The sequence below is a fragment of the Clupea harengus genome, chromosome 13, assembly GCF_900700415.2.
Source record: "Clupea harengus chromosome 13, Ch_v2.0.2, whole genome shotgun sequence".
Classification (NCBI taxonomy): Eukaryota; Metazoa; Chordata; class Actinopteri; order Clupeiformes; family Clupeidae; genus Clupea; species Clupea harengus.
Window position 1 is genome coordinate 3,831,942 of NC_045164.1, and position 25,406 is coordinate 3,857,347.

At 41.4% G+C, this 25,406-nt stretch overlaps 4 protein-coding genes across 15 annotated transcripts in view; 3 read left to right on the top strand and 1 right to left on the bottom strand.

Moving 5' to 3' along the window:
• Positions 1-3,798: 3,798 nt before the first annotated feature.
• znf451 (zinc finger protein 451) lies at positions 3,799-10,570 on the top strand. 9 transcript variants are annotated; one of them, XM_012817086.2, is made up of 14 exons: positions 4,112-4,137; positions 4,371-4,431; positions 4,566-4,649; positions 4,787-4,900; positions 5,006-5,117; positions 6,087-6,240; positions 6,353-6,479; positions 6,795-6,954; positions 7,158-7,305; positions 7,588-9,158; positions 9,406-9,480; positions 9,567-9,644; positions 9,726-9,755; positions 10,396-10,570. In XM_012817086.2, exons 1-13 carry the CDS (start codon positions 4,127-4,129, stop codon positions 9,743-9,745), a joined length of 2,715 nt encoding a protein of 904 aa, XP_012672540.2. In that variant the 5' UTR covers positions 4,112-4,126; the 3' UTR covers positions 9,746-9,755; positions 10,396-10,570. The 9 variants fall into 9 exon arrangements, with proteins under 9 accessions (XP_012672539.2, XP_031434995.1, XP_031434996.1 ...); XM_031579139.1 differs by having other exon boundaries at positions 9,726-9,751; positions 10,396-10,453; XM_012817085.2 differs by lacking the exons at positions 4,112-4,137; positions 9,726-9,755 and adding an exon at positions 3,799-3,887.
• An 87-nt stretch (positions 10,571-10,657) lies between these two features.
• bag2 (BCL2 associated athanogene 2) lies at positions 10,658-12,269 on the top strand. The gene is made up of 3 exons (XM_012816983.3): positions 10,658-10,966; positions 11,499-11,608; positions 11,814-12,269. The coding sequence occupies exons 1-3, from the start codon at positions 10,842-10,844 to the stop codon at positions 12,209-12,211; spliced, it is 633 nt and encodes a 210-aa protein (XP_012672437.1). The 5' UTR covers positions 10,658-10,841; the 3' UTR covers positions 12,212-12,269.
• Positions 12,270-16,234: 3,965 nt separating this feature from the next.
• On the bottom strand, positions 16,235-24,642 carry rab23 (RAB23, member RAS oncogene family). Of its 4 annotated transcripts, XM_031578694.2 has the most exons (8): positions 23,536-23,728; positions 23,388-23,429; positions 20,419-20,654; positions 17,977-18,062; positions 17,294-17,450; positions 16,959-17,041; positions 16,705-16,794; positions 16,235-16,504 (listed from the first exon to the last, which is right to left on the bottom strand). In XM_031578694.2, exons 3-8 carry the CDS (start codon positions 20,571-20,573, stop codon positions 16,365-16,367), a joined length of 711 nt encoding a protein of 236 aa, XP_031434554.1. In that variant the 5' UTR covers positions 20,574-20,654; positions 23,388-23,429; positions 23,536-23,728; the 3' UTR covers positions 16,235-16,364. The 4 variants fall into 4 exon arrangements, with proteins under 4 accessions (XP_031434554.1, XP_031434556.1, XP_031434555.1 ...); XM_031578696.2 differs by lacking the exons at positions 23,388-23,429; positions 23,536-23,728 and adding an exon at positions 24,583-24,642; XM_031578695.2 differs by lacking the exon at positions 23,388-23,429 and having other exon boundaries at positions 23,536-23,729.
• A 127-nt stretch (positions 24,643-24,769) lies between these two features.
• The window catches only part of prim2 (DNA primase subunit 2), a 61,392-nt gene continuing 60,755 nt past the window's right edge, over positions 24,770-25,406 (top strand). Inside the window, exon 1 of the mRNA XM_012817100.3 lies at positions 24,770-25,034. The gene's annotated coding sequence lies outside the window, so the exon portion shown is untranslated. The remainder of the gene's footprint in view (positions 25,035-25,406) is intronic.

A 25,406-nucleotide genomic window follows, 5' to 3' on the forward strand; every position in this document is an offset into this window, starting at 1 on the left:
AAATTTGAAAAAAGAGTAGGAATTGATGGACAGAGTGAAGGGCATAAGAAGAAAGGAAAGAAGAGTGAGCAGGAGTGGCAATGGGATTTCATGCACTGTAATAAGACGCCTAGGAATAACAATACAGGGCATTGAATGCACTGTAATAACAATACAGGGCATTTCATGCACTGTAATTACGAATTAACTCTGAAAACAATGCACAAGCCTCCCCGGCCTTTTTGGCCTCCATAGTGTTAAGGTTTATTTAAACTCTTTATACGCACGAATTGTTCAAGTGCATTCCTCCGCTGAAAAAAAGGAGTCCGCGAGCCATTGTTCATTAACTGGGTCTGCGTTGCCCCATTTATTCCAGTTACTCCAGTTATCACCAAGTCAACCGACAGGTTAATCACCATCCTAGTATCAGCAATTTAGGCAATCATACTTTATCAACCCTGACTTCCCTTGCTGACCCCGAGTTAAATATGAGCCGCGAAAAAGGTCGTTTTACGGAAGCCCTTTATTACACCGGATAGTCATGTGACCATACACACGCTTGGCTGCCTAAATAGAGACTGATAGGTAATCTCTTCATTATCGGCCTAGACAATGAGCAGACTGCAAGCAGAGGTTGTCACGTTCACACACGAACATGTTGTTTAATTCAATCGAAGCTTTTTGCGGTTATTTAATTGGGTTTGGATTAATTGTGCAGCACTACCTCGTGGCGAGGACAGCAAGATGAAAGATTACTTTTTTTAAATGTTATTTCATCAACCTTGTTACCTTACAATACTACTTCTTTCTATTGCCTAAAGGAACAGTCCATTTTACATATTAAACGTATCTCTTTCTTCTCCAAGCTCGCCATGATTGACATGTTGGGCAAATACATACAAAAGCTAATAACGTATGTTAATAGGGATTTAAATGAACACTAATTTGTCTCTTAGAGTGAAACCAGGACTAAGCACTCCATTAGAAAAGTTTTAATTATCTTGGTACCATGTCAGTGGTAGAAAATGGCTTACCTAAAATAAAGCACAGCCTAACTTACTTAAGACATTGGAAACTTAAATCAGAACACTTAGCCTCCATGACCAGTCATGATTTATTGCCTTCCAAGTATAGTGTCACAATAGAGAGGAGCATCCAGAATGTTTAGTCTTGCCTCGCTTCTGTAATTTTTTTTCTTGACTGAGGGACCGGGCGGTCACCCCACGTTGTTTTGGGAGAGGTCGCGACTGGACTTGGTGGTGTAGTTGGGAAGAAGGGTGCAGGAGATGGTGGCTTTCTTATAAAAATATATTTCTCTTTTATTAACCGGGGGAATTCTGTACATCAACCCCAAACCATTGCACACAAAATAAACAAACATCAATCAGAGACAAAATGCACTCACAGTGCTTCATTTAACTAGGCACAATTCACTTAGCAGAATCCAGCTATGCACAATTAACAACGCAGACTTAATTAGGCACAATTCACTACGTAGACTTAAACTAGGCACAATTCACTATGCCAAGCTAAATTAGGTACCATTCACTACGCAGACTTAAATGAGACACAAATTCACTACGCAGACTCACACTAGGCACAATTCACTACGCATATGTTAACTATAGTCACAGATTCTACCTGAGCACAATTATTAATTAGCACAGTTTAGCAGAGCACACATAATCAGGCACAAGGTGTCCACACAGCTAGACACAGCTTCCCGCTCCACCTCACAACAGGTAAGGGTTGCTCACAAATGCCTTCTCAATGCTTTCTGTTCAAATGCTTTCTGTTCAAAAGCTCTCTGCAAAGTTCTCTCATGGCCATCTCCAGTACATAGAGATTTTGGAGCAACATATGCTGCCTTCAAGACGACATCCTTTCCTTAAGACTTGTTTGCAGGAAGAATGGGACAAAGTTACACCTAAATCATTTGGTGTTTTCAGTCCCTAAACATCTTTAGTGTTGTGAAAAGGAATGGCAACATTACAAAGTGGTAAATGCTTTACCGTCCCAACTTTTTTTTAAATATGTTGCAAGAATCGAATTTAAATTAAGTGTTTATTTTGAAAGAAAACATCAGATTCATGAGGTAAAACTCCCTCCATGAACATGAGGCGCCCTTTAAATAGGGGCCGCCAGCTGAGTTCAATTGAAGCAATTTGGCCTCCCGGGTCCAGCCACTATGGTGGGGGAGCCCGGATCAAACCATTGTGGCGGGGAAGTCCACCCCACACCAGGGCCAAACTCCTCATGAGACAGTGAGAAGGGGAAGAAAATTTCACTTTCTCACATTGACCTTTAACGATTTAGCTGACGCTTTTATCCATTACGGGCTCAGTGTGTTAAGACATACTGGGTCCATGTGAAAACAGTGCAGGTTGCTCACAATGGGCCACTATAGGCAGGCCCATAGTATGCCTGTTTGGGATGTGTGTGGGCTGTGTTCACCTACACTTTATACAAAATATGGGGCCCACACAGGCATATTTGGTGGGTATTAGTATTATCCTACATTTGAAACGGATTGTAATACAATATCGTTGACCCTGGCAATATTACAACCCCAAATCAGAAAAAGTTGGGACGGTATGTTAAACTAAAATTAAAACTGAAAATAGTGATTTGTATATTCTCTTTGACCTGTATTAGATTGAAAACAACAGCACATTATTTGATGTTTTACCTCATGAATCTGATGTTTTCTTTCAAAATAAACACTTAATTTAAATTCGATTCTTGCAACATATTTAAAAAAAAGTTGGGACGATAAAGCATTTACCACTTTGTAATGTTGCCATTCCTTTTCACAACACTAAAGATGTTTAGGGACTGAAAACACCAAATGATGTAGGTGTAACTTTGTCCCATTCTTCCTGCAAACAAGTCTTAAGGAAAGGATGTCGTCTTGAAGGCAGCATATGTTGCTCCAAAATCTCTATGTACTTTTCGGCATTAATGGTGGCATCACAGAAGTGTAAGTTACCTTTGCCAAGGGCAATGACACCCCCATACCATGACAGACCCTGGCTTTTGGACTTGTTGCTGGTAACAGTTTGCACACGGCGTCCATTTCTTCCAAAAAAGACCTTAATGGTCTTTATGTTATGCACCGTGGAGGGTGAAATGTCCAAATCCCTTCCTATCTTTCTTTGAGAAACATTGGGCTTCGTTCAGAAGAAATTCCTTCTTAAATTCTTCTCAACTGCGTTCGAGAATGAGGCCCATTGTTTTTAAACATTTAAATAAATTGCTCACGCATTTGTTGGCAAACTGCGATCCAGGCCTTTTCTGGATGCTGCTTTTGTACCAAATTATGATTACAATGACCTGTTGACATCACTAGTTTCAAATCATTATTTCATTATTCCACCTCATTATTACCCCTAAATTGGAATGTTGCAGGCCTGAATGGCAGGAATGGATGTATATTTACAAATCAAATGAAGTTGACCAGACAAAACATGAAATATCTTGTGTTAATACTGTCTGCAATGAATTATAATTTTTAAATCACTGCTTTCTTTTTTTTTTCATTTTCCATACCATCCCAACTTTTTCTGATTTGGGGTTGTATTATAGCCACTGTAGGCCTAGACATATTTAATGTAAATCTCATTTGTAGCATTTCCCACCTCTCCTCATTTTATGTGGGTTGGAAATGACCACACAGCGCTGATGGGCAGAAAGACAATACAAGTCATATTAAAATTTGTATCAAACAGTACATTAACTGAGTTGCTGAAATTTTCTGGAGCTATTCATAGATCAATGATCTCCGCATTTGGTCTTGTAGGAACACATTCTTTCGGAGGGTGGCAGTAACGCTCTAAATATTTGGTAGAAAACCAAAACACTCGACAGAAGAAGGAAGGACGAGAAGAAGGGATTTGACCAACGTAACTGCAAGTATATGTTGCAATTTGCAAGTGTGTTTTTCTGTCTTTTGTTCTGTGTGGTCACCGTGTGGTCATTGTGCTATTATTTTATTAATTTGACAGTATATATATATCTTAAAACAGTTACTAGGCTACTTGGTCCTATCCAGTTGAATAGCAGGCTTGGAGTGCTAGGATAACTAGCTAGCAGGAAGCTACCAAATTTCTTCAAGTTAGCAGTCCAAACGTATTGTACGTAATCGTTTATGTTTGTGCGGTGAGGACCTGTCATAGTATATTAACATGGAATTTACAAATGGTAAATAGTAATACAAATCACGTGCCAGTGTAGTGGCGACTCTTTTAGAAGACCTATTCCAGATGAGTTCTTTCTCTGGTTCTGTTATTTTCAGTATGTTATTTGTGTAACCTCTCTAGTGAGTCCACTGTCCACTGGTCAATCTTGCGTAACTGAGTAAAGTTAACTTTATCTGTTTTTTCACATGGCAGGTTGAAACACATGTCTTCGGATGTGGTAGATGTTGATGACGAGGATGTGGAGTTTGTATCCGTAAGTGATTTTCTGTTTTCATAATAATGAAGAAGCCTTTTCTGCTAGTCTAGCTCGCAATCCAAACCTGTGTATACTTGACCTAAGGCAGCCAAAACAAACCACCAATGATGCACGACCTGTTTAAAATCTAGGAGGGTCCTCTCAGGCCAGTGGTGGACTTCATTGACCTATCCAGTGATGATGATGGTGATGATAACAAAACACCTCCCGAGACTGTGAGTATTTTAATTTGACCTGTGAGTGTTTGAGCTGTGTATATATTGGTATATATTGGAATTTTATGTCATGACTGAATCCATCGCCGCTCTGCCCCTTGTTCATTTGGATTTCTCGTCTCCTTTTCATTTCAAAGACGGAGGATGAGGTTGACAAGCACAAAGCTCAGGTCACTTCGACTTTGGACAGACTTGCCCGGCAAGTTGCTGCAGAAAAACAAGAGAGAGCTGACAAGTGCAAGGCCTTCAAGGTTATTCCTTTCTTAAAGTGTGTTTTTACTAGGCAGCATAGGAGTTGCAACCAAATGCATCATTACACTAATGTTTATTGATTATTGTGTGTTTCTCACAAACAGAGAAAGGTGATCTCACAGCAGGCCCATGGCAGACAAGAACTGGCAGTCAGTCACAATAATGGAGAGACTTACGATGCCAAGCGTTGTGTGGATATGTGGTTAAAGATGCCAGGTAATATCTGATCAGCTGCTTACTTTCCTAAATGTAGGACTTGTATAATACACGTTTTTGTAGAATTCAGGGAATTGCTCCTCATGGTCTTCTAGCTGTCTGTGCTGTGTGTATGTACTAAAAAAAAACATATAAACAAAAAAAAACTGGTACACAGCACTGATTCTGTAATTGGGAAACAAACATAGCTGCTCAGACCAGGCCATAAACAATACCAGCCAATCAGCACTTTGCCCCAGGACAGTCTTTGATTGGCTGTTGAGCTCAAATATCAACAACCTTTCATCTGAATGCAGACTACATCTTAACTTAATTTGTGTGTTTACAGTTTGTTGAGCAGCTAAGGAATGTAGCAAAGACATGTGGTAAATTGAACAATTTCAATTTATTCTATCCATTAACATAAACATGCCCGCATTTTTTTGTGGTAAATCAGTAAATATTAAATATATTGACACTTACAATGCCAGCAAATACATCTATTTGAGAGTAGAGGAAGGGTGGATCTTAAGTGTTACCCCCCCTTGGCGGTTTAGGGTTATTTCAAGGATGTGGTTTAGTGACAAACCTGGGTAAATGAACTCGGACTAAGTGATAAGCTTCCTAATATAAGAGCCCCATGTCTTCATTCACCTTGCAAGACAAAGCCACAGGGCTCTTCTTTTAGGAGCTTTACCATTTACTCCGTGGTTTATTTACCCAGGTTTGTCACTGAACCACAAGCCTACTTGGAATACTCCCATGGTCCGCAGTGAGCATGGCAAGGTACTGTACAGTGACAAGCAGCTGAGACACAACAGGAGTCCTTTGAAAAGTATTCTGCTCAAGGGCTGAGATGGATGTGCCTCACTGGAGATTATAAACTATAACTTGGATATTAAAGAGTAGAAATGAAATAACACTGAGGCAGAAAAGTGCTTAAGTGGTGCTGGATATGAATCAGTTTATTTGCCTTGACGTTTGGTGCAGGAGTAAAGCCTGGAGTTATTAACAGTGGTACCGGCTGGAGAAGACAGTCTGCAGCCTCAGCTGCAATGTTCAAGTCCAGTCCTCAGACCTGCCCCGTAGTCAACTGTGGCCGTGTGTACGAGAACAAAGCTCTTCTGGAGGGACACCTCATAAGGTTGGAGCTTTAAGATGTGTTACTCGGTACTGATTGTTTTACCATAACACAGAAACATGGGTGAGTTTTGACTAGTTAGTTGAATGATGTTATCTTCTGCGTTTTTGTCCAGGTTTGACCACTCTCCGTGTGACCCCAACATCTCGCTAAAGGGGCACCCCTCAGTTCTGTATGCTTGTGTTGCCTGTGGTTGGCATTTTGACACCAAAGATTCGTGGAGGGCGCATCAGCTGTCTAAGGTATGTGTGTCCATCCACATATGTTTAGTAGGTTTTACTATTTTATCATGACATTTAACAAGCTATTTGATTAGATATAAGTTAATGCACAGTAATTTGTATAGATTTATTACTGAGAAGATGCGATTAGGTACTTAAACTCTCCGCCGATTCGATACCTTCTATCCTTCTAACAGTCTGTAGGAATTAGGTGGTGTTGAAAGAAAAACATTACATTTGTTTTGTGAGTTGAATTAGTGAGTCAGAATGCATTGAATTATTTAGTGATTGTTTGTATGTTTGTTTGTGTGTGTGTGTTTGCTCTGATTTCTACAGATGACCTCTTCTAATCCCGGGAGTCATGGAAGCTCTCAGACCTGTCAGCAAATTGTGTGCTTTGCTTGTCCATCTTGCTGCCTCCTCTTCAACATCAGGGATGAGTGCCTTCAGCATATGGCGGAGAAAGACCACTTCTCGGAGTGCATTAAAGGCTTTGGTGAGCGCACATGGTTTACCATCTCCAGAGGACCCTTTGCTCATATTACTTTACCCCATAGCCTTTGTAAGAGTAAGCTACTGTAAGACTGCTGGTGTAGTTGAACTGAAAGAGAAAAGCAGTCAGAGATTCAGTTCAGATCTACCTAGATACATTGATCTTGATTAACCTAGTCTTTTTTGGTACTGTTCCTTGGAGTGCAGCTTCAAAAAGTGTAGCCACACCAATACCTGTCCCCCGCTACGCCAAGAACCGCCTCATAGCCCTGTGCAAAGAGGTGGGTTTCAGTGTCCGATGCTCAGGTTGCCAAAAACGTCTGCCTTCACACATGGAGGCCCGTGCACATTTCAAGTAAGTGGCCCACCCCACCCCTATCCATACACAAAACACACACACACACACACACACACACACACACACACACACACACACTCATACCTATTTGTACATACCACGTGTATACACATTGAATAAAGCTGTCAACTGTCATTTACCTGTCATTGTTTTAAGGCAACACATTTTCTGTCTCAGAAATGAATTCAAATTCTGTTACAAAGGTGTTAACTGAGGTTGTGTGGTTGTCTCTCTGTCTCTCTGTTGTCTCTGTGCTCTGCCTTTCTCTGGGTTTTCTAGTGTGAATTGCAGAAATGCGACAGCTGTAGCGGTAGCAGAACAGAATGTAGCCGAGGTGATGCAGCTGCTTATCATGCAAGGCCGCTGCACCATCTGCCCCACGATCTTCCACAACCAAGATCAGATTGAGGAGCATAAGCAGCAGACTCAACACACGGTGGAGCTGACTGGCAGCATGGAGAAGGCCATCCTGCATTACAGCGATTTCCAGGAGAGACAGATATCCAACAGGGCACCAGCTGCAACATCATCACCAGGACCCTCCAAACGAGCCTTGGGGCAAACAGACTCTCCCCGGCTGAGAGGCAGCCAGTTCTCTATTGGCTCCCCCGCCAAGAGGAAGAGGCCGGGTACCATTCATGACAATGGCAAATCTGGTTGTGGCATGACTACGGTGTGGTACTGCGAGTGCAGCCTGCGCTTCCCTGCTGAGGCGCTAGCGAGCAAACACCTGCTGGCAGCCAACCAGATCTTTCACAAGTGCGGCGTGTGTGGCAAGTTGATGGGGGAGTCGTCCATTACACGACTGCACATGAGTCGCTTCCACGGCGGCGCCCACCTCTCCAACTTCCTGCTGCACTGCCGGAAGTGCCGGGTCGACATGCCTCGCATGGAGGACATCATGGCTCACGTCGGCACCACACACCAGGGTCACACTTTTTACCAGGAGAAGGAGGAGGAAGTGACGGCCAGTGCACCCAGTGCAGACCCGTCGGCTAAAGCGTCCACCAGCACAGGGGGACCGGGGACAGGACCGGGACCAAGGCAAGCGTCTCCCAAAAAGCAGAAGTGGTTGTGCCGGATGTGCGAGGACCTGTTCGACTCTGAGGCAGCGGCGGCCGAGCATTGCGGGGACCTGACGGCTCACAGCTTCCAGAAGTTCGCCTGCGCCCACTGCCCCCAGAAGTTCTTCAAGGAGGCCACGCTGCGCCGCCACTGCCACATGGAGCACGAGGGCCAGGAGGCCACCACGCGCTTCTTCTGCGGCCTCTGCGACAGCATGCTTTACGACACCGAGCACGATTTCCTCCAGCACTACAACAGCATCCACAGCAAGGACTACTACTGTCTGGAGGCAGCCCAGCCCAGCACATCCACCGCAAGTCAGCAGGCCTCAGATCAGCTGGTCACCACCGAGACGGACGCGAACCCTGACCTCGACCGGCTATGTCCCTGCATGAGCGCTGACTTGCCCAAAGACCAGGCGAAAGCCACTTACACAAAGTGCATGAAGCAGCTAGCAAACGCCCAGGAGTGCAGTTACTCCTGCAGCCTGTGTGACGAGCAGGTGCTGTCCTACGCGCAGATCAAGACACACGTGCACACGAAGCATGGCGTGCTGAAGCAGGCGAAGGCCTTTATGGTAGTGTGCGGGGCATGCTCGGAGAAACATGAAGCTGTACCTGCCTTCCACAGCCACTACCACTCTCAACACTGCCCCCTGGAGCCCTGTGTGAGCTCCCGCAGCTGTGACCAGAGGGCCGAGGCCTCAACCAGCACCAAGATACTGCATGCTGAGGAGATCTGCCCAGAAAAGCATGGCAAGTGTCTTTCAACAACTGACATCCACAGTAAGGGCTTTGTTGATCACTAAAGCATGTACAAAAGCCATGGTAAATAATGACAGCCTGGTGTGTAGTTCTAGAGAGGGATGAAGTGCGGTTTGTGTTTGTGTTCGTGGATGGTTGGTTATATTATTATGATTATATGATTATATTACCTCACCTTAAATGCAGTCCAGTAGGAACTTAGTCATTTTGCACATACATATGAATATGTATGAACACATAAGTAATGTTTGTTTGACCTTTGTTCTAGTGGAAGAATGTGAAGACGTGAAGCAGGTCATGTCAATGGTGTCGTCTGTAAAAGAAGACAAGAAATCGGAAGAGGGTGTGTACCTGACATTGATTTTTTACCCCCACCATATACCATGTCTTTTGTAGGGGGTATTTTGAAGCCTGTCCCTGTCTTTACAGATGAGTCCGATGAGGACCTGAAACGTGCCCTGGCCTTAAGTGAGGAGGAATCAAAGAAGCCCACAGTCTTTGATAATGGTTGGTGTCCACCCCACATATTATTTGATCATTTTTGTTAGTCCCTGCTGTGTGGCTGATATTGGCATCTTTTTCTGACAGACGTGCACGCGACAGTCTGACCTCATGTAGGTATGTTTAAATAGATCACTTTAGGGTGCGTTCACTGCGTCTTCAGAGGTTGGTGTGGTGTCAAGGCCTTTTTTGCCACAACTCCATTCTAGGGGGGTAGTCTGTGTGTATTGACCTGGTGAGATGTATGGACTTTGATCTGGCCAGGCCTTGATATAAGGAAGTAATCTTCACATTTGTATTTGTGCACAAAGGAATTTTAGAATCATGGTGAGAAATTAGATTTAGACAATATGAGAAGGATCAACCTTGGAAAACCTAACAGTTTTCCCGGCATGGTATCCCACCCCAGTTTCATTTTTTTAATGGGCTTGCTTTTATTTGACCAAGACTCGCAGTGCACCACCCTTGACTAAGAAGTGTTTTAGATTCAAATACAAATGTTCCACAAATGACTTATTTTAAACTGGAGTCCTCCTAGTATAAACTGTAGTATTACCTAATTTGGCGTGTCATCTCAGGTTCTGGAGGGCATACATACACAATCACACAAGTGTGTGTAAATAATTAGAGCTCTAGTGTAAAAGCTATAATACACCATACGATGAGTACAAGCCCATTCATTAATTGCACTGGTTTCTTACATACACAATTTATGTATCTGTGTCCAATGTATGTATTTATGGCTTTTATTCCACAGAAATGGAGGAAGCTTTAAGAAGAAGTCTGGAAGAGTTCTAATATTGCGAGGACCCCACATGATTTATTTTTTGTTGTTCTTTATATTTGTTGTTGTCTGAAACATACACACAGGTATGTGTATGGGTTATGTTTGGTTGTATGTAAGTTATTTTGAATAAAACAGGAATGCTTTACATGTGGTCCTCTGTGAATTGTTCATGCAATGAGATCACTCACTAGGCTGTGCCGTTGATGAAATCACACCCTCCCCCAATCACTCCCTGAAGTCTTTACTCGAGTAGTCTGCTGGACAACGGAGGAAGCTTCCACCCATGTTTGGAAATGTTTACTGTGGTCGCCGTCCGTCAAGGAAACCGCTAGAACGTGCTCTAGGGAATATTTGCTCCCCCGGCTGTCCTTAATAGTTGTGACTCCTTTCAGCAGCAACTTTATTGTTTATTCGGTATGGCTCACGCTAAGATCCAGGCGAAAATGAACGAAGCCGCAAAAGGAAATATGTTCAGTAGATCTATGTCAATGGCCGATCGTTCTTCGCGACTTCTAGACAATTTGGACCAACTTGAGACGAGGTATAGTTAAATCAACAAGCATGACAGTTTTAATTCAGAGTTTATAGTTCACTTTTGAATATGTCCGAAGAGTGTAATAACGAGTGAACGGCATTTTTCCTCACGTGAATAATTGCAATGCAATTGCAAACTTGCCGCACGAGTTGCATAAATGTTGGCAACCACATTTTACTGGCGTAGCCTATGAATTAGTTAGGCCTACACCTTCATGTATTGAACAACAACGCAGTTTTATAAAGCAATCTGACTTTGACAGCCTGAGTTTTGGTGCCGTGGTCCAGGCTGTGCATTATGTATCTATAGCTGAATTCATCTGTATATTGGCAGTGTTGACCAATAGATTTGTATGTATTCCACTTCCATCGGATATTATAAGGTAGGCTATTGCGAAGGCCAACAAATGCCCATATGCAATACACTGCGTTCCCTTCATTCGTTCTTAGAGATTAGCGTAACATAAACTCACATTTCAAACACGCTCTCTACCAGACTTTAAGAGGCTAACAGTTTCTTCTGATTCATATTTTTTTAGGGTGGAGGCATTGAGAGACACAGCCACCGCAATGGAGCAAGAAAGGGAGTGCTTGTTGGAGATGATTCAGTCCCTACAGAACAGCCAAGAAATGCGCAGCATCTGTGACGGTAGGTTTGGGTGGTAGGCTTATAAAATGTTTGTGTTACCTCCCTGATGAGAAATGAGAAAATGGGCCTTTACTCAAACCAGGCCGTGCCGAATCAGCCACATGTAAAAGATGACTGTGTGACAGCTGTCAATGAACTCCACGTGGGTGATCTTGTGCAAGGGCTCTCCAAGTGACCTTTCACTGTGTTTAACATTTTGCCATAGGTGAAAGAGAGGAGCTTACGCTGACAGCCGACCGTCTCATGGGAAGGACACTGACGGTCAACGTTTCTGTGGATACAATTCGCAACCCTGAGCAGGAGGACGCTCTACAAAAAGCTATGGCGCTCATCGATGTCATCGCCGCCAAGGTGCTCGACGACATGGAGGACGCAAGGAAGAGGCTGATGGCTCTGCACGCAGCTTGCGTGACAGAGGCGCCGCCCGTGCCTATCGATCAGAAATTCCAGATGATTGTGATTAGCTGCGCTTTGGAGGACCAAAAGAAGATAAAGAGGCGGCTGGAAACTCTCATCAGAAACGTGGACAATGCCGAACGAAACATCAAAATCATGGATAATCAGAAGGTGGAGTCAGAAAAATCAAAGTCGAATGGCAAATAGATGTACAATAAGCATCATAATTATGATTAATAAAGATTTCAAGTTTTTTTAATCATAATGCCAATGCCTCTCGTTTACTTCACTGTCATAGAATCTAGTTGTAATTGTCAGGCCCTCTATAAATAAGATTATGGTTACGAAGAATTGTAAAAACATTCCACTAGACTTAGTACGCAACGGACGCAGTCAAAATATCACTGGTCTGTTTATAGGTTACTCCATCCTCAAACTGTGACCAGGACTGGTTCAATTAGAGGCTGGGTGCAGGAATGAAAATGGATGTGTAGACTTTTCTCACGGAGGCACGAAGTGGCGCAGTCAAACAGGCCAAACTAATGAAAATATGTCCGAACCTGCTTTGGAGACTATTCTAACCGCTAGCTGCCTCTGTTTTAACACTTTTCAGTTATGCACAATGCTTTAAAATAGATCAAATGTTTTTTTTTTTTTTCAAAAGAGAAAACGTATTCGCCTTAACACATGTTGCCGTGTAGCAAAGGTGGAACTTATTAGTGTAAGGATTCCCTTGATAAAGATGCGCGAAAAGGCTGTATAATACAACACGCCTCTACTGTGCTAAAATGTATGCCTGCTTATAGTCAACATTTCCAACAACAGGCAACAAAGTTGCATTTTGTTTATTTCCAGCCAGGTATGGTGGTAAATATTAAAATATATACAGTATGGTGTGGATTACTGTCAGTACTATATGTGGGGTATTGAGCTCCATTGAGCTCTCACCTACATACATTTTTATTAAATAATCTCTCTAGCAGAGATTTTTCTTTTACAATTACTTCTACTGGAGACAGTTTAGACAGTCTATTTCACGGCCACCTGATTAGCTTTGTAGTAGTTTGGGGACCGTACTTAAGGGCAAACAAGGATGGTGCATTGGTGGGTGGTGACCGATTGTAGTGGGCCGTGTGGGCCAGAAATGCCAGGACCAATGTTTTGTCCCAGTCCAGGCCTGCATGTAATAATTTATTTATGTGGCACGCAGATTGATGGGTTGAACTGATATGCTGGTCAAACTGAGCCATGAACTTGAAAGTCATGAGAAAGGGAGGCTTTCATATTAATCATGAGCTTCATAACTCCTTAGGCATTAGGGAGGACTCGGTGGGTTGAGCTCAGTGGGAGTCTACTTTCATATGATAAAATCCTTCTGTCCTCTCTCAAACGAATGATGCAATCACAAGAGAATGGACATTACGTTCTATGGGCATGCCTTGAGAAAGTAACGTGCACCCCCTAACAAAGCTGCGCCAACAATGTTAAACATGAAATTGGGTTTAGAATAAAAGAAAAAGAAATCCCAAGAAATTACAGCTGTAAATGAATTTACTGCCCTTTTTGAGGCCATTTACAGCGTATTCAACACAGTTGTGATCAAGGATGCCATTCCAGTTGGCAGAATACGCAGAATGCTTAGTTGAAATGATGAGTATGTATATGGCATGTCACTATTATAAATGTGCACTTAATGATTTAACTTGTATTCATTTAGGATACTAGATATGCTCAAAGGGCTTCCAAAGCAATCAGGGAACAGAATTGTTCCTTATTTTAAACAAAGAGGCAGAAAACACTGGAAACAAATATGTAGATGTTTTCCATTATGTCTTTTATTGTTCAATTAATCTCGACATGGTCTCAATTATGAAGTTAATGAAATAGCACATGATGAAAAATTTCACTAGGAACTGAAATGGGGCAAAAAAGAAAAAGAAAACAAAACAAAAAGTGCTTAAAAAAACTGAAATTACACAGCCACACTTCAATTATAAGATGTAAACATACATTACATAAGAAATGTGTTGTAGGCATAAGATGTACGGCAGGCATGCAATGGTTTAAGACAATTAGGTCATTCATGTTAAAATAAACAGTTATGTCAAACATACATGAACTAAAACAAGTAAAACCCAGACTAGGGTTTACGAGGAATTATACAACAGGCACATGATGAAACTGCATTCTCTCTGTGCTCGTAGTGATCTGATATTTAATGCAGAAATGCTTCATGACCTAAACAATTCATAAAATCACTCCATAATCGGAAATCCTCAATTCATGATTCATGATTTTGTACATGTGCTTTTATTCTAATCAGATAATTGCATTCAAGGCAATTCATCGTAAAAATGAACAAATGCGATCCATAGTTGTACATTTCTAGTTATTTGCTATGGGTCACAATTAGTGTTAAGAAAAACATGACAAATTGTAACAGTGTACAACTATAAAAACAACAACCCACTTTGACAACATGAGCTGTAGTGTTGTAAGTATAATTGAGAGAATCTCCACTGACCTTAAAATGTAAGAGACTAAAACACAAATAATGGTATGGATAGGCATGATTTCATCTCCAACACATCTTAAGTAACATACATTAATATACACTAATAGGTCTTTAAAAAAGTGTCAGGAATTTAAACATTTGTTTTACTCTTTGAACAATCAACTTGTCAAAATAATTTCCAAATACAGGATACATGTAAACCGTTTGGGTAACAGAACAATCCACAATATTTCTGGACATGAAAAGTGATTGTACTTTGTAATTTCCTGTTTGAGCGTAGTGAGGACGGCAAGGTTTTTTTTTAGTGTTGCTTTCGGGTGACCTCAGAAGTAAACACTAGCACCAATGCCTCTCAGTTTTGTATCGGCTCAATTCTTTATCAGACGTTACTCTGCCGGAGGTCAAACTTTTGTGGACTTGACATGCTTTCCGTCCTGAAGTTACATTGTGCAACAGGTCCTCACACCTCAGGTGGTCATTTAAGCCCTACTCAATGCACACTTCCCTTCACCTTCCAATTTTTTTTCTATTTCTATATAATTATGGATTTGCCTGTCATTTATATTGTAATTATTTAAAATATATACAATTTATTAAACAGTTAGAATCGTTTCAAAACTATTTGGCACTAAATTTCCCGCCGAAGTGTCAGGCCATTCATGGTCTGCCGATATTTCTGCAACACCAACAACATTCATATAAAAATACCTTTTGGAGCAAAGTGACCTGATGACTCCTCATCAGGTGGCTCTCGTCCATGATATGTACCATATATGACTATCAAACATTTACATTTTTAGTAAAAGCAAACAAAATACTATGGAGTTGGAGTGTCTGAGTGGGCTAACAGCAATACACTTAGAGGAAGAATTTAGCAGGAGACTGATCCCTTTCCGTTTCTCCTTCTCGTTTGGAGACCTCCTCTCCAGTGACTCAGTCAAATGGATCAGTTTCTTTCAGGAGTCTTTTTGGATAGACTGGATTCAATCTAGAGGACCCGATCAGTCATTGGTCCCCGAGTTAATGACGCTGATAACACAGCATGCAGAATCGACTACTCTTCTAGGGAAATGCTAAACTCTAAAAGACCTTTGGATCTCTAGTATTTGAATAAGGCACAGTCGTATGCTAACGTCCTGCTCAAAGTTTATGGCCATTAGCCTAGTATACCTACCAGTACAAACATATTGCACAGATGAGCAGTCAAATGCACATAGGTCATTTGTTTTTAAAAAAAGAAAAGAAAACTAAATTAAAGAAAAACAGCAGAATTTACATACATGTAGTTATGTCCCACTGATGTATAAGAATGATACCCTGGTCTACACCATAAGTAAAGCGCAATTAGGATTACTTCCTATCAGAACTGTGCACTTCATTAAGTACCATCACGGACAGGCCCTGCTTATTTTCTGAAATGCAGTACCAACTGCAAACACCAGGTGGAGACAGAATCCCAACCTGTTACCAAGACAAAAGTTTGAAGACCAGACTCTCTTGCTGCTCATCCACAAAGATCAAAAGAGGTGGAACATTGTGAGATACGTGCAGTAGGTTAGCAGCAATGCTAGGAAGCAGACTACAGTCAATGCTATCTGAACTAGATTAAATACGTTCAAATGGAAAGTGATTACCCCCCCAGTTATTTTTGATCTATGTGAAGGCCCTCACCACTTCCGGTTTTGTAAAGTGAGATGTATGTCTCCACTTTCATTGCATTCTTTATAGCTGGTCAGGTCAGGAAATACACTAGTCTCTACAGATAAACCACACTCAGTTAAGACTTCCATCTCTCTGACCTAGCAGCCAAGACGGGATTTTTTGTTATTAAATGATGGAATCCTGTTAAATCAGCCTGCAGCCACCAAAAGGGTTTTTACTTTTCTTGGTCCTCTGCTTGTTCGGTCGCAGGTTGATGACCTCACGTCCGTTCAGGCTGCTGGAGTTCTGGCTTAATTGTCCACCGCTTGTCGTGTTGAAAACGCCTGCAATAAAAATATCAGGGCAATTAACTGGGTTATCCAGGTACCGATATTCAAACTATGTTTTCCAACAATGCTATCCAAAAATAACCATTATTAATAACCATTAGATTAAGTACTTTAATAATGCATAAGAAATAGAAGTTACTATTTTCTCCTTCTTTCATAAAAGGTGTCTGACACTTGAATAAGAGGAACCTTACCAATTTTATTGCTTGTGGAGTGAATCTCAGGCTCCTCAGCAGTCTGTTGCTTGAGTCTCTGGAGATATTTTTCAGCCAGGTATTTGAAAACTACAAGAAAAGTCGGGCAGATTCAGAAAAGGCTTGTTGTACTGCATGTACACTTCTATCACACCTCATGCACATGTGCCATTCAACATGAACACACACACACTCCAATACATACATATACACATACACATTAATCAATAATCAACAAAAGTCCCGTCAGTCACCTTCATTGACATTGAGGTCCTCCTTCACAGAGGCCCGGTAAAATCTCAACTTGAGCTTCTTGGCAAGTCCCTCTGCCTCCTCACTGCAGGTACAAGACAAATTAAACAGATAAGATAATACGTAACAATAGAGCCTCATCAACTACCAGGCCGACAGCCAAGTAGACAGCTGTAGTGTTTAAACCACCCCTCAAAAGGCCAAGAATCTAAGTGTACCACAGAAAGGCATTTTATTTATTCTTCACCATCCTCGTCTCCAGCATGTGGGCTAAACATCTGGCCAGGTGTTTGCTCTAGACCAGGTTTATGGTTCATGGAGGAAAACAGTTTCTTACTTCTTTATCACCGTGTCGTCCAAGAGGTCAATTTTGTTCTGCACCAGGACAGTAGGGATGTCTCCCACCTCAATCTCAACCTTCTCTCTCCAGCTGCTGATGGCCTCAAAGGACTCTCTGTCCGTGGTGGAGAAGACCAGCACGCACGCCTGTGCCCCTGAAAAGCACACACACACCTGTGACACCAGCCACATGTCCCCTGTCCACCTACCAGCCTTCGGATTAGGGGCAACAGATTAGGAGCTCAAATAATCAATAGGTCATGACATATTTATGATTATTATATCTATATTGATACAAATATAGATGTTTTTTATTTTTGTTTTCATTTTCTGTGCAGATTTCCATTCCAAAAAAATTAAAGTAGGAAATAAACAAACACAACCATAGCAAGGTAGAGACTAGCCCACAGGTCTCCCACAGGTTTTTATGGAAAGTGCCCCATTCATTATTTTTAATTAATGATCTACTTTCAAACAACACATACTGTACAACCAACCAGCAATGTGAAAAATAAAGACCTAACAACAGCTGTCAAACCTCCATCTCTGTTATTTCTCGCACAACTCTTTCCAGGACAGACTAAGCTCTTAGGCCAAGTTCTCACCAACCAAATAGGGTCCTGTCTGGCAAACTTGACTAATTAAACTATCAACTGTGTGCCAGCATCTGAAGAGTCTCACCTCTGTAGTAGGCCTTTGTGATGGCGTCAAACTCCTCCTGTCCGGCTGTGTCCCACAACATCAGTCGCACGTCCTCATCGTTGACTCTGGGAGAGGGGAAAAATGAGCAAGCAGACGTGTAAGACTTCTGCAGTCGAAACAACGTAGGTCCTGAACCAAGGCACTCTTGTTCTTCTGAGCGAACCTGCTACTTCTAGGCTGGATTGTTAAAAGCACTATGGAATTAACTCTCCCAGCTGTCGTAAGGGACGGTTGAGCTACTTTAATGTGTTCCAGAACCACCTCTATAATAAACAACATTTACAGCTCTAGGTACAGCGGCTGGGGTCATGCCGGGCACACACTCAGGATGTTGCCCTTTTTATTCACACTTCCTCATCATCCTAACTATTTATATTGTAATATATTATAATTTATACTGCAATATGTCCTCACTTTTTAAGGAAATCTGCTTAAAAAAAGCTGAGCTGAGAGCTGCCTGTTTAAATGTACTGATGGGAGGGATTTACATCTGAGGGGTGTATAAATGCCTGAAAGGTAAGATAGATGTGGGAAAACATTAACGTTGTTTTGGAGTGGTCAGTCTGCTTAACGAGCGGATAAAGTAAAAAACAGGGTCACTGTTCTTATTGTGTGAGCAAGTGTTTCATCAGATGATGTCAACACATTTTTCATGTTTCCTCAACCAGGATTTTTTTTTTTTTCGGGATTCTCCACCAGTTCCGGCTCTAAGCGACAGTAAATCTCCTGAGAAAGCTTTCACCAACAAACGTAACCGCCGCCTCTGGACAGCATTCCTCTCACATCTGTTTGGCATACAAGTGCCTCACTCCGACGACCTCAACCTCCGCGCAAGCCGCAGGAAGGGACTGGGAGCACATTTTCCAAATAACTCGGCAGAGCTCTGGGGTGGGAGCTTCACAGAGCAAAGAACCATCTGTCTGCCAGTGTGAGGATGAGATCAGGAATCTCATTTAAAAAAATCACGGTGACAACAGAGAAGAAGAAAAAATAGGGAAAGTAGCAATCTGAGATTCATTATGCAAGAGATAATCCATGGCTAGGTGTGCATAGAAAATTATTTCAACACTTCACCACACACACACACTTCTCTCTGTACTTGCAAGTCAGGATTGTTCTTTTCGACTCAGTAGGACTGAGTGTGGGTGTACAACAGGGGGAAGGTGCCTTTAAAATCAAATTCAATTTAATAGCATTTTAATGAAAATACAGGGATATCTCGCTCATCTTACTCGTTGTTCTATGTTGTATTTCAATTTTGACAATCCTGGTCTAGTGTTTCTGAAGTGAAAATGTCTTCTTCCTGTTGCTGCTGCCTGTTGCTTGTGACCTTGAGCTATATAATAAGAGGTGAATGCTTGCTTGGAAGGTCTTACAAACAGAATTCAAATGGGGCAGCAGCCTTGTACAAATTTCAAGCTGCCTTTCCATTCCGGCACGGCAAGAGAAGTTGGATGTGCCTCCCAAGTACACAAAACATTTCTGTTTTTCTCGAAGGAATCCTGAAATGTGTGACTACAAGATCAAACATCAAACTGAGATGGTGCTATATCACGATTGCACAATATATTTCTGGAAAGGCGCAGCCAAAGAAGTCTTAAGTGTGCTGGCCTTCAAATTCATGTTTTTTTGGTAAATGTCAGGACAGGGAATTTATTTAAATGTTCCTAAATCCCACCCTAGTCTCTGAATTGACATACCATCTGTTTCCCAAATTGCACTGTACGCTAACTTTATTTTCAACTTAATTATTTTCAGCTCTTATGACATGTTTTTATAGGTAGAGTTTTCCACAGTTAAGACGAAGGTGAAATGCAGCGACATTTGTGTTCTATTTTAAATGCTAATGAAACCAGTGTTGTCACAAGGTGGCCAAAGAGAATAATGTGCACTATAGCCTATGCAGAAAGGGTTTCCCCATGGAAAAGAGAAGGTGCAATTACATTAGCATTTTCTTTCTTCTGCACAGGCCTTACCTTTTGTTAATCTACTGTCTCTACAGCTAGACCTTCTTTGATCTAGAAGATGGCAAGTTACATTACAATCATAAACCAAAATGATAATTATAACACTAGTAATAATTAGCTTTATATGTGTCCAGTGTTGATGAACAGGTGCATCAATCATGTGGTGTATTTAACACATCACTGACACATTTTCCTCTGTTTCAACAGTTACATAACGTCCATTTTATGAAAAACTCCCTTGTGTGCTTGGACATCACAATAAACTATAACCTTGTCTCAGTGTCTCATTTATTCTGTGTAAGACAAATGAATGTAATGAGTGTAACCATAAAACTGCCCCCCACAAAAGTGCACAAGTTTACAGTGGTGGAAAACTGGGAGAGAGAAAGAAGGAAGAGAACAAACATATAAAGATTTGTCATCGTGGAAAACAATGGGAAAATCCCCTCCTTACACAATCTGGCGCTCCAGGAAGTCTACTCCGATGGTCTTCTTGTAGTCCTTGGTGAAGATGCCCTTGCAGTAGCGCTGGATCATGCTGGACTTCCCCACGGCCCCGTTGCCCACCACCACCACCTTGATGGCCACCTCCATGTCCTCCTCCAACATGGCTGCCACCTTCCTCCGCTCCCCTTATAGTGCGCTTGGGTCCTCCTTCTGATTGCTTTGTGAGGTCACCGTTGGATTACTCTGTTGAGGCATTAAGGACATCAGACAAACATGCACGTAAAAAAGTTAATTCATCATTGAGGACACTTTCCATTTACAATGCTGTTTATACTTGTAATGGGCATCCCTCTAAAGACAGAGAACCCTGATGCACTTAACAACTTATTAAAGCAAACAGTGATGCTTTTTTATTGCCACAGCAGTTGCTCTCTTGTTGCTCTCTTGTGTACTTTGAACCAGGCTGGTTTTCCACTTCATCCATAAATTCTACCATTGCTAAGTGTTCATAATGTGGCAGCAGGGTGAAGGCCTGAGCCTGAAGCATCCAAGTATCAATGCAAAACAAAGACGCAGTGAAGCCTCATTTCATGTCCCCCGAGCGTGATATTCTAGCTTGGTCTAGGGTCATCTGTTTTTCAGTACGAAGGAGGTTGCTGGTGATCTGTGTTGTTGGTGTGGTTCAAATGGCACAAGTTCAGCAAAAGAATAGATTCCAAGGTTGAGGTCATAACATTCCAAGGGGTTACGGATGAGCCACGGAACTTTGCCACGTGAAGCCAAATTCCGCCTCCAAACTACAAGCTGGGCGTAGCAGATTTTATCACTATGTCAGTGTGATCTGATACAAGGCAGAAACAAACTAAACTTCACTGATTCTTGAATCATGCAGCTGTCTATTTCTGTTTCCCCCAGCCACTGATGGGAAGTGGCAGCTGATCTCACAGCAGGGCAAATGTGAGTGGCCCAGGGCTGTTTGAGAATGTCGAAGAGTAATGTATGGAGAGGTGCAGCTGTATACCATTTTAGTTGTACAAGAGGTGTTGTGGGGATTTAAAGCTATAGGATAAGACAAATCTTTGCTAGTCTCTCCTCAATCACAGACACAACATAACATTATCTGTAAATGATCTGCACCATTATAGAAACTATAATCCCAAATAGTCTTAACCCCATAATGTCAAAACACAATCTAAGAGACAAATTCTAGAATCAAACAATTCTGATTCACACCTTCCTTAAAATGTACACCTGACCAAGACCAACACCACCAAATACCTATCAGGTAGATGACAACCCTGAGACTCTGTGAAACCAGATTGGGTTACAGTATGCGGAGGCTCCCCTTAAACCATCCCTACGAGAGGTAACTGAATACAGTGACACAACCTACCACAACAAAGCTTCCCTACTCAGGGCCACTGGAGTGATATCCATCCTAATAGCCTTTATCTATTGGCAAGAAAAACATGGAGGCCGTATTTCCACTTGCGGGCCAAATCCGAGCAAACTAGTGCGTGCCAAGGCCAGTTGCCTTTGCCAGTTTACCTACACTACACAACAATTTGTCTGAAGCTGAACGTGGATGATGTAGACTTCGAAAGACTTCTCAATTTACAAACAATCTCACAGCGAACTGGATCTAGGCCCTAATGCTATCAATAATAATCATATGACCGTAACAGTAATTGAAATTCAGGTGACTGTCATACCATACCAGGGATGAAAATGAGTATGGCTTTGAATCTGACCTCCTGCATCATTTCATTGAACTTTTTGGCTGTCAACAGTGCAACTTGGCTCTTTAGAATTGGCGATCCACAAGCTTGTGATTTTTGTTTAAACCAGATGGTTCTGTCACAGCTAAACTTAAAGCTGTGACAGTTATAGGACTCATAACAATTATGTAACTCTGACAGCATTTTAAGTAACCAGTGTGCACTTTCATTATCTGTTTCAGCCCTTCAGCCATGCCTGGGCCCACTAAATTGTCATCTTTCAGACATGTCATTAATATAGGTCTGGAAGCATTTCAATTTTCTCACAACAAAAACTATTGACCTCAGATTTAAACAACAATGAGTTATTAAACACAATAGAGACCAGGTCTCGTTAAGTGTTGGCATGGGATTTGCCATTTTAAGAACACAGCTCTCCAGACATCACTTGACCACTGTAACCAATACATACTCCAAATACAGTGTGGGGGAGGGTGACATGCTGGCTATAAGGACACTGACACTATACAAAGAAAACCCCATCAAAGTCTAACCCCATCACAGTGGAGATACTGAAGTGAATCAGTGAAAACTGAACTGATATAGCATATCTGTATTTAGACAATTTTCTAGTTTCTTTGCAGAAGGCATTTCTGCAACTTCTTACAAGCCACTGGTGGACAATAATGAGCTAATAATCTTTCCCCTAACAATCCTCTGAATTTGGTTACCTCTTCATAGCAAAACATCTTCTTAATTCATTTAGCAGGAAAGCGAAAATTTGCAGCCTACACTCCATCAGTAATTCGAAAACAAAACTACTGATGCCAAATTAATTTACTGACATTAATGAACCGTCATTTTGTTGACCATGAGCCACTGATTTAGCCATTGAAGATATGAGATTTCTTGCGCAGATAAATCCAAGCAATCAATTAGCTACCTAGTCTAGCTAACGTTAGCTGCCACTTGTTGTAAGCATAGCTTACGTAGCAAGGTTGTAGGAAAGCTACGTGAACTAGCTATATCTCTCTCAGCGGCCGTACTAGCTGCATAGCCGAGACCAGGCTAATGATATTTGCAAACGACTAAATTGCAGTCTCGAGATCTCCATATACAAATACATTGCTGTTTAATTGTCTGAACGAAATCATTACTGTTAACGGTAGCAGACAAAAATGTGTGCAAAAAAATCTTAAGTGTAACGGTGATGTCAGCGCCAATGCTCGCCTGACAACGTCAAAGTATTGCATCTTACCTGCATTACTAGCTAGGTCTGGATCCGATGAAACTTGGGCTACTACGAGAATTCGAAATGGAAAGTTGCTCAATGAGGCTGCAGATCTGTCACATAGATTTGTATGTGAGAACTGAAATCGAGAGGTGTATATATTTTGCCACGTTACCTAGAGTTGGCTTTCTATCCACAACTGGGATCACTGCGATTTCTACAGAAGAGATATACGGCCTCACGATATCTGGCCCTTTCGCTTACGTTACTAACGTTACTGCTACTGCTTCAGTTTTTAGCTAACGGTATCCCTGCAAAGCTGGCTAGCTCATTGTGGATTCAATCCTGCTCACAACTCTTTTGGGCTTCCTGAATGGCAGCAATGCAGTAACAGTTCACTTGGCAATAGTCACTTTCACAAAATATAACATCTAACAATTTAAACTAATGTACAGAGTAAGGTGTAATCTGTGATTACTCGCTTTTTTATTCTTAAGACTAAAGCTTGTAATAATGGACATTTAAATGTAAAAATCACCGAATTAATGTAGAATCAACACAAAGGAAGTGTATTTAAATTCAAATACTGTTGTTTAATAGCACCCTTTTAAACTTTGAACACATATTTTCTCCCGTGAACAACAGATTTCCAATAAAACCATCAAGACCATTAAAATTGACTGTCAGCTTGAAAGGCGTATTGTTATGTATAGCACGTAAAATGTGAAAGGACTTTTATTTCGAAACAGGGATTGAGACGAAGACGCGGAGAAGCAGAGAAGAAGAGAGATGGAATTTGGGAGACTGGGAGTAGACAGGCTCTGGAGATCATATACTTTGGATGTTTATGGTCTTCTCTACATGGCTCTGGAGGGAGCGCACGACTAGATCAACCGGTCGGTTGTTAAACTGTGGTGTGAAGACATTTCAACCTCCGTAGAATGCCCCCAGATATTTGAAGAGTTAATTATGTTCAAACTAAAATAAATAAATTAAATAAAATACCAGCCAGTGCAGTGCGAAATGGAAAACGTTTTCCATTTTGCACTACACTAGCTGGTATTTTATTTTGTTTTTAAAAATAGTGATCTTATTCTAATTCTAGGCTAAACTGTAAAATGTTGTAGCGCTGTGGTATTTACCTTCAATGACATGAAGCTTTCAAAATAGCTTAAGATGCTATAAACATTGAAAGATGGCAGCAAACTTTGAGCCACTTTACCTTTTAGTCGAGAAGATCGGATCAGATGCTTCATGTATATACATGTATTTCTTAAGCTATAGCTAAATTGCTCTAGCTAAATTAGTGTTGATTAAAAAAAGAAAACTGGTCAAATGCTATTATATCTTTGTTTGTCTATGTTCGCTAAATCGCAGTTCTTCCATAATATCCCTGGCCATGTTCTTTTTTTTTTTTTTTTTTTTTTACAAATGCAAAGCAACAATCTTCAAGTTTTGTACATGACGGGTACAAGATTGGGCATAGCCAGAGAATCTAGCCCACACCCCACAGTTTGCCGACAATTGGAAACTCGCTCAACCAACGCGATTGGTCTGCCAGTCTGACGTCATTCTCCCGCGCTTTGCTGGGATTGGCAAATTGGCGCGGGACATTCAGTCAAAGAGGAAGGAAGCAACATTGTTGGAGCCTTACTGTTTGCATCAATTTTAGTGGTAATTACCTAATTCGTAATTTATATGTACATCTTTTCTCAGCCTTATGCTATAATCAGATTTTTTAATACGATGTAATATGAGTTATTAGTGGGACTAATTCACGGTAACCTTTTAATACACGGTGTCAAGCTAGGTTATGCTAAAAACAAAAAGCCTGACCACAAATATTAGCTGTCAGCTAGCTAACTAACGTTAATGTGAACTTATTCCTTTAACAATATCTAGCTAGCTAGGGAGCAACGAAATAATTTACTTAAACTAACTTGTCTTTGCTACTGTTGTAACTGATACACTACGTACCATAGTCTATAACCAGAGTAATGTGTTTTACTAAGTGCATATGTCACCACCACTACTTCAGTAAAAGTT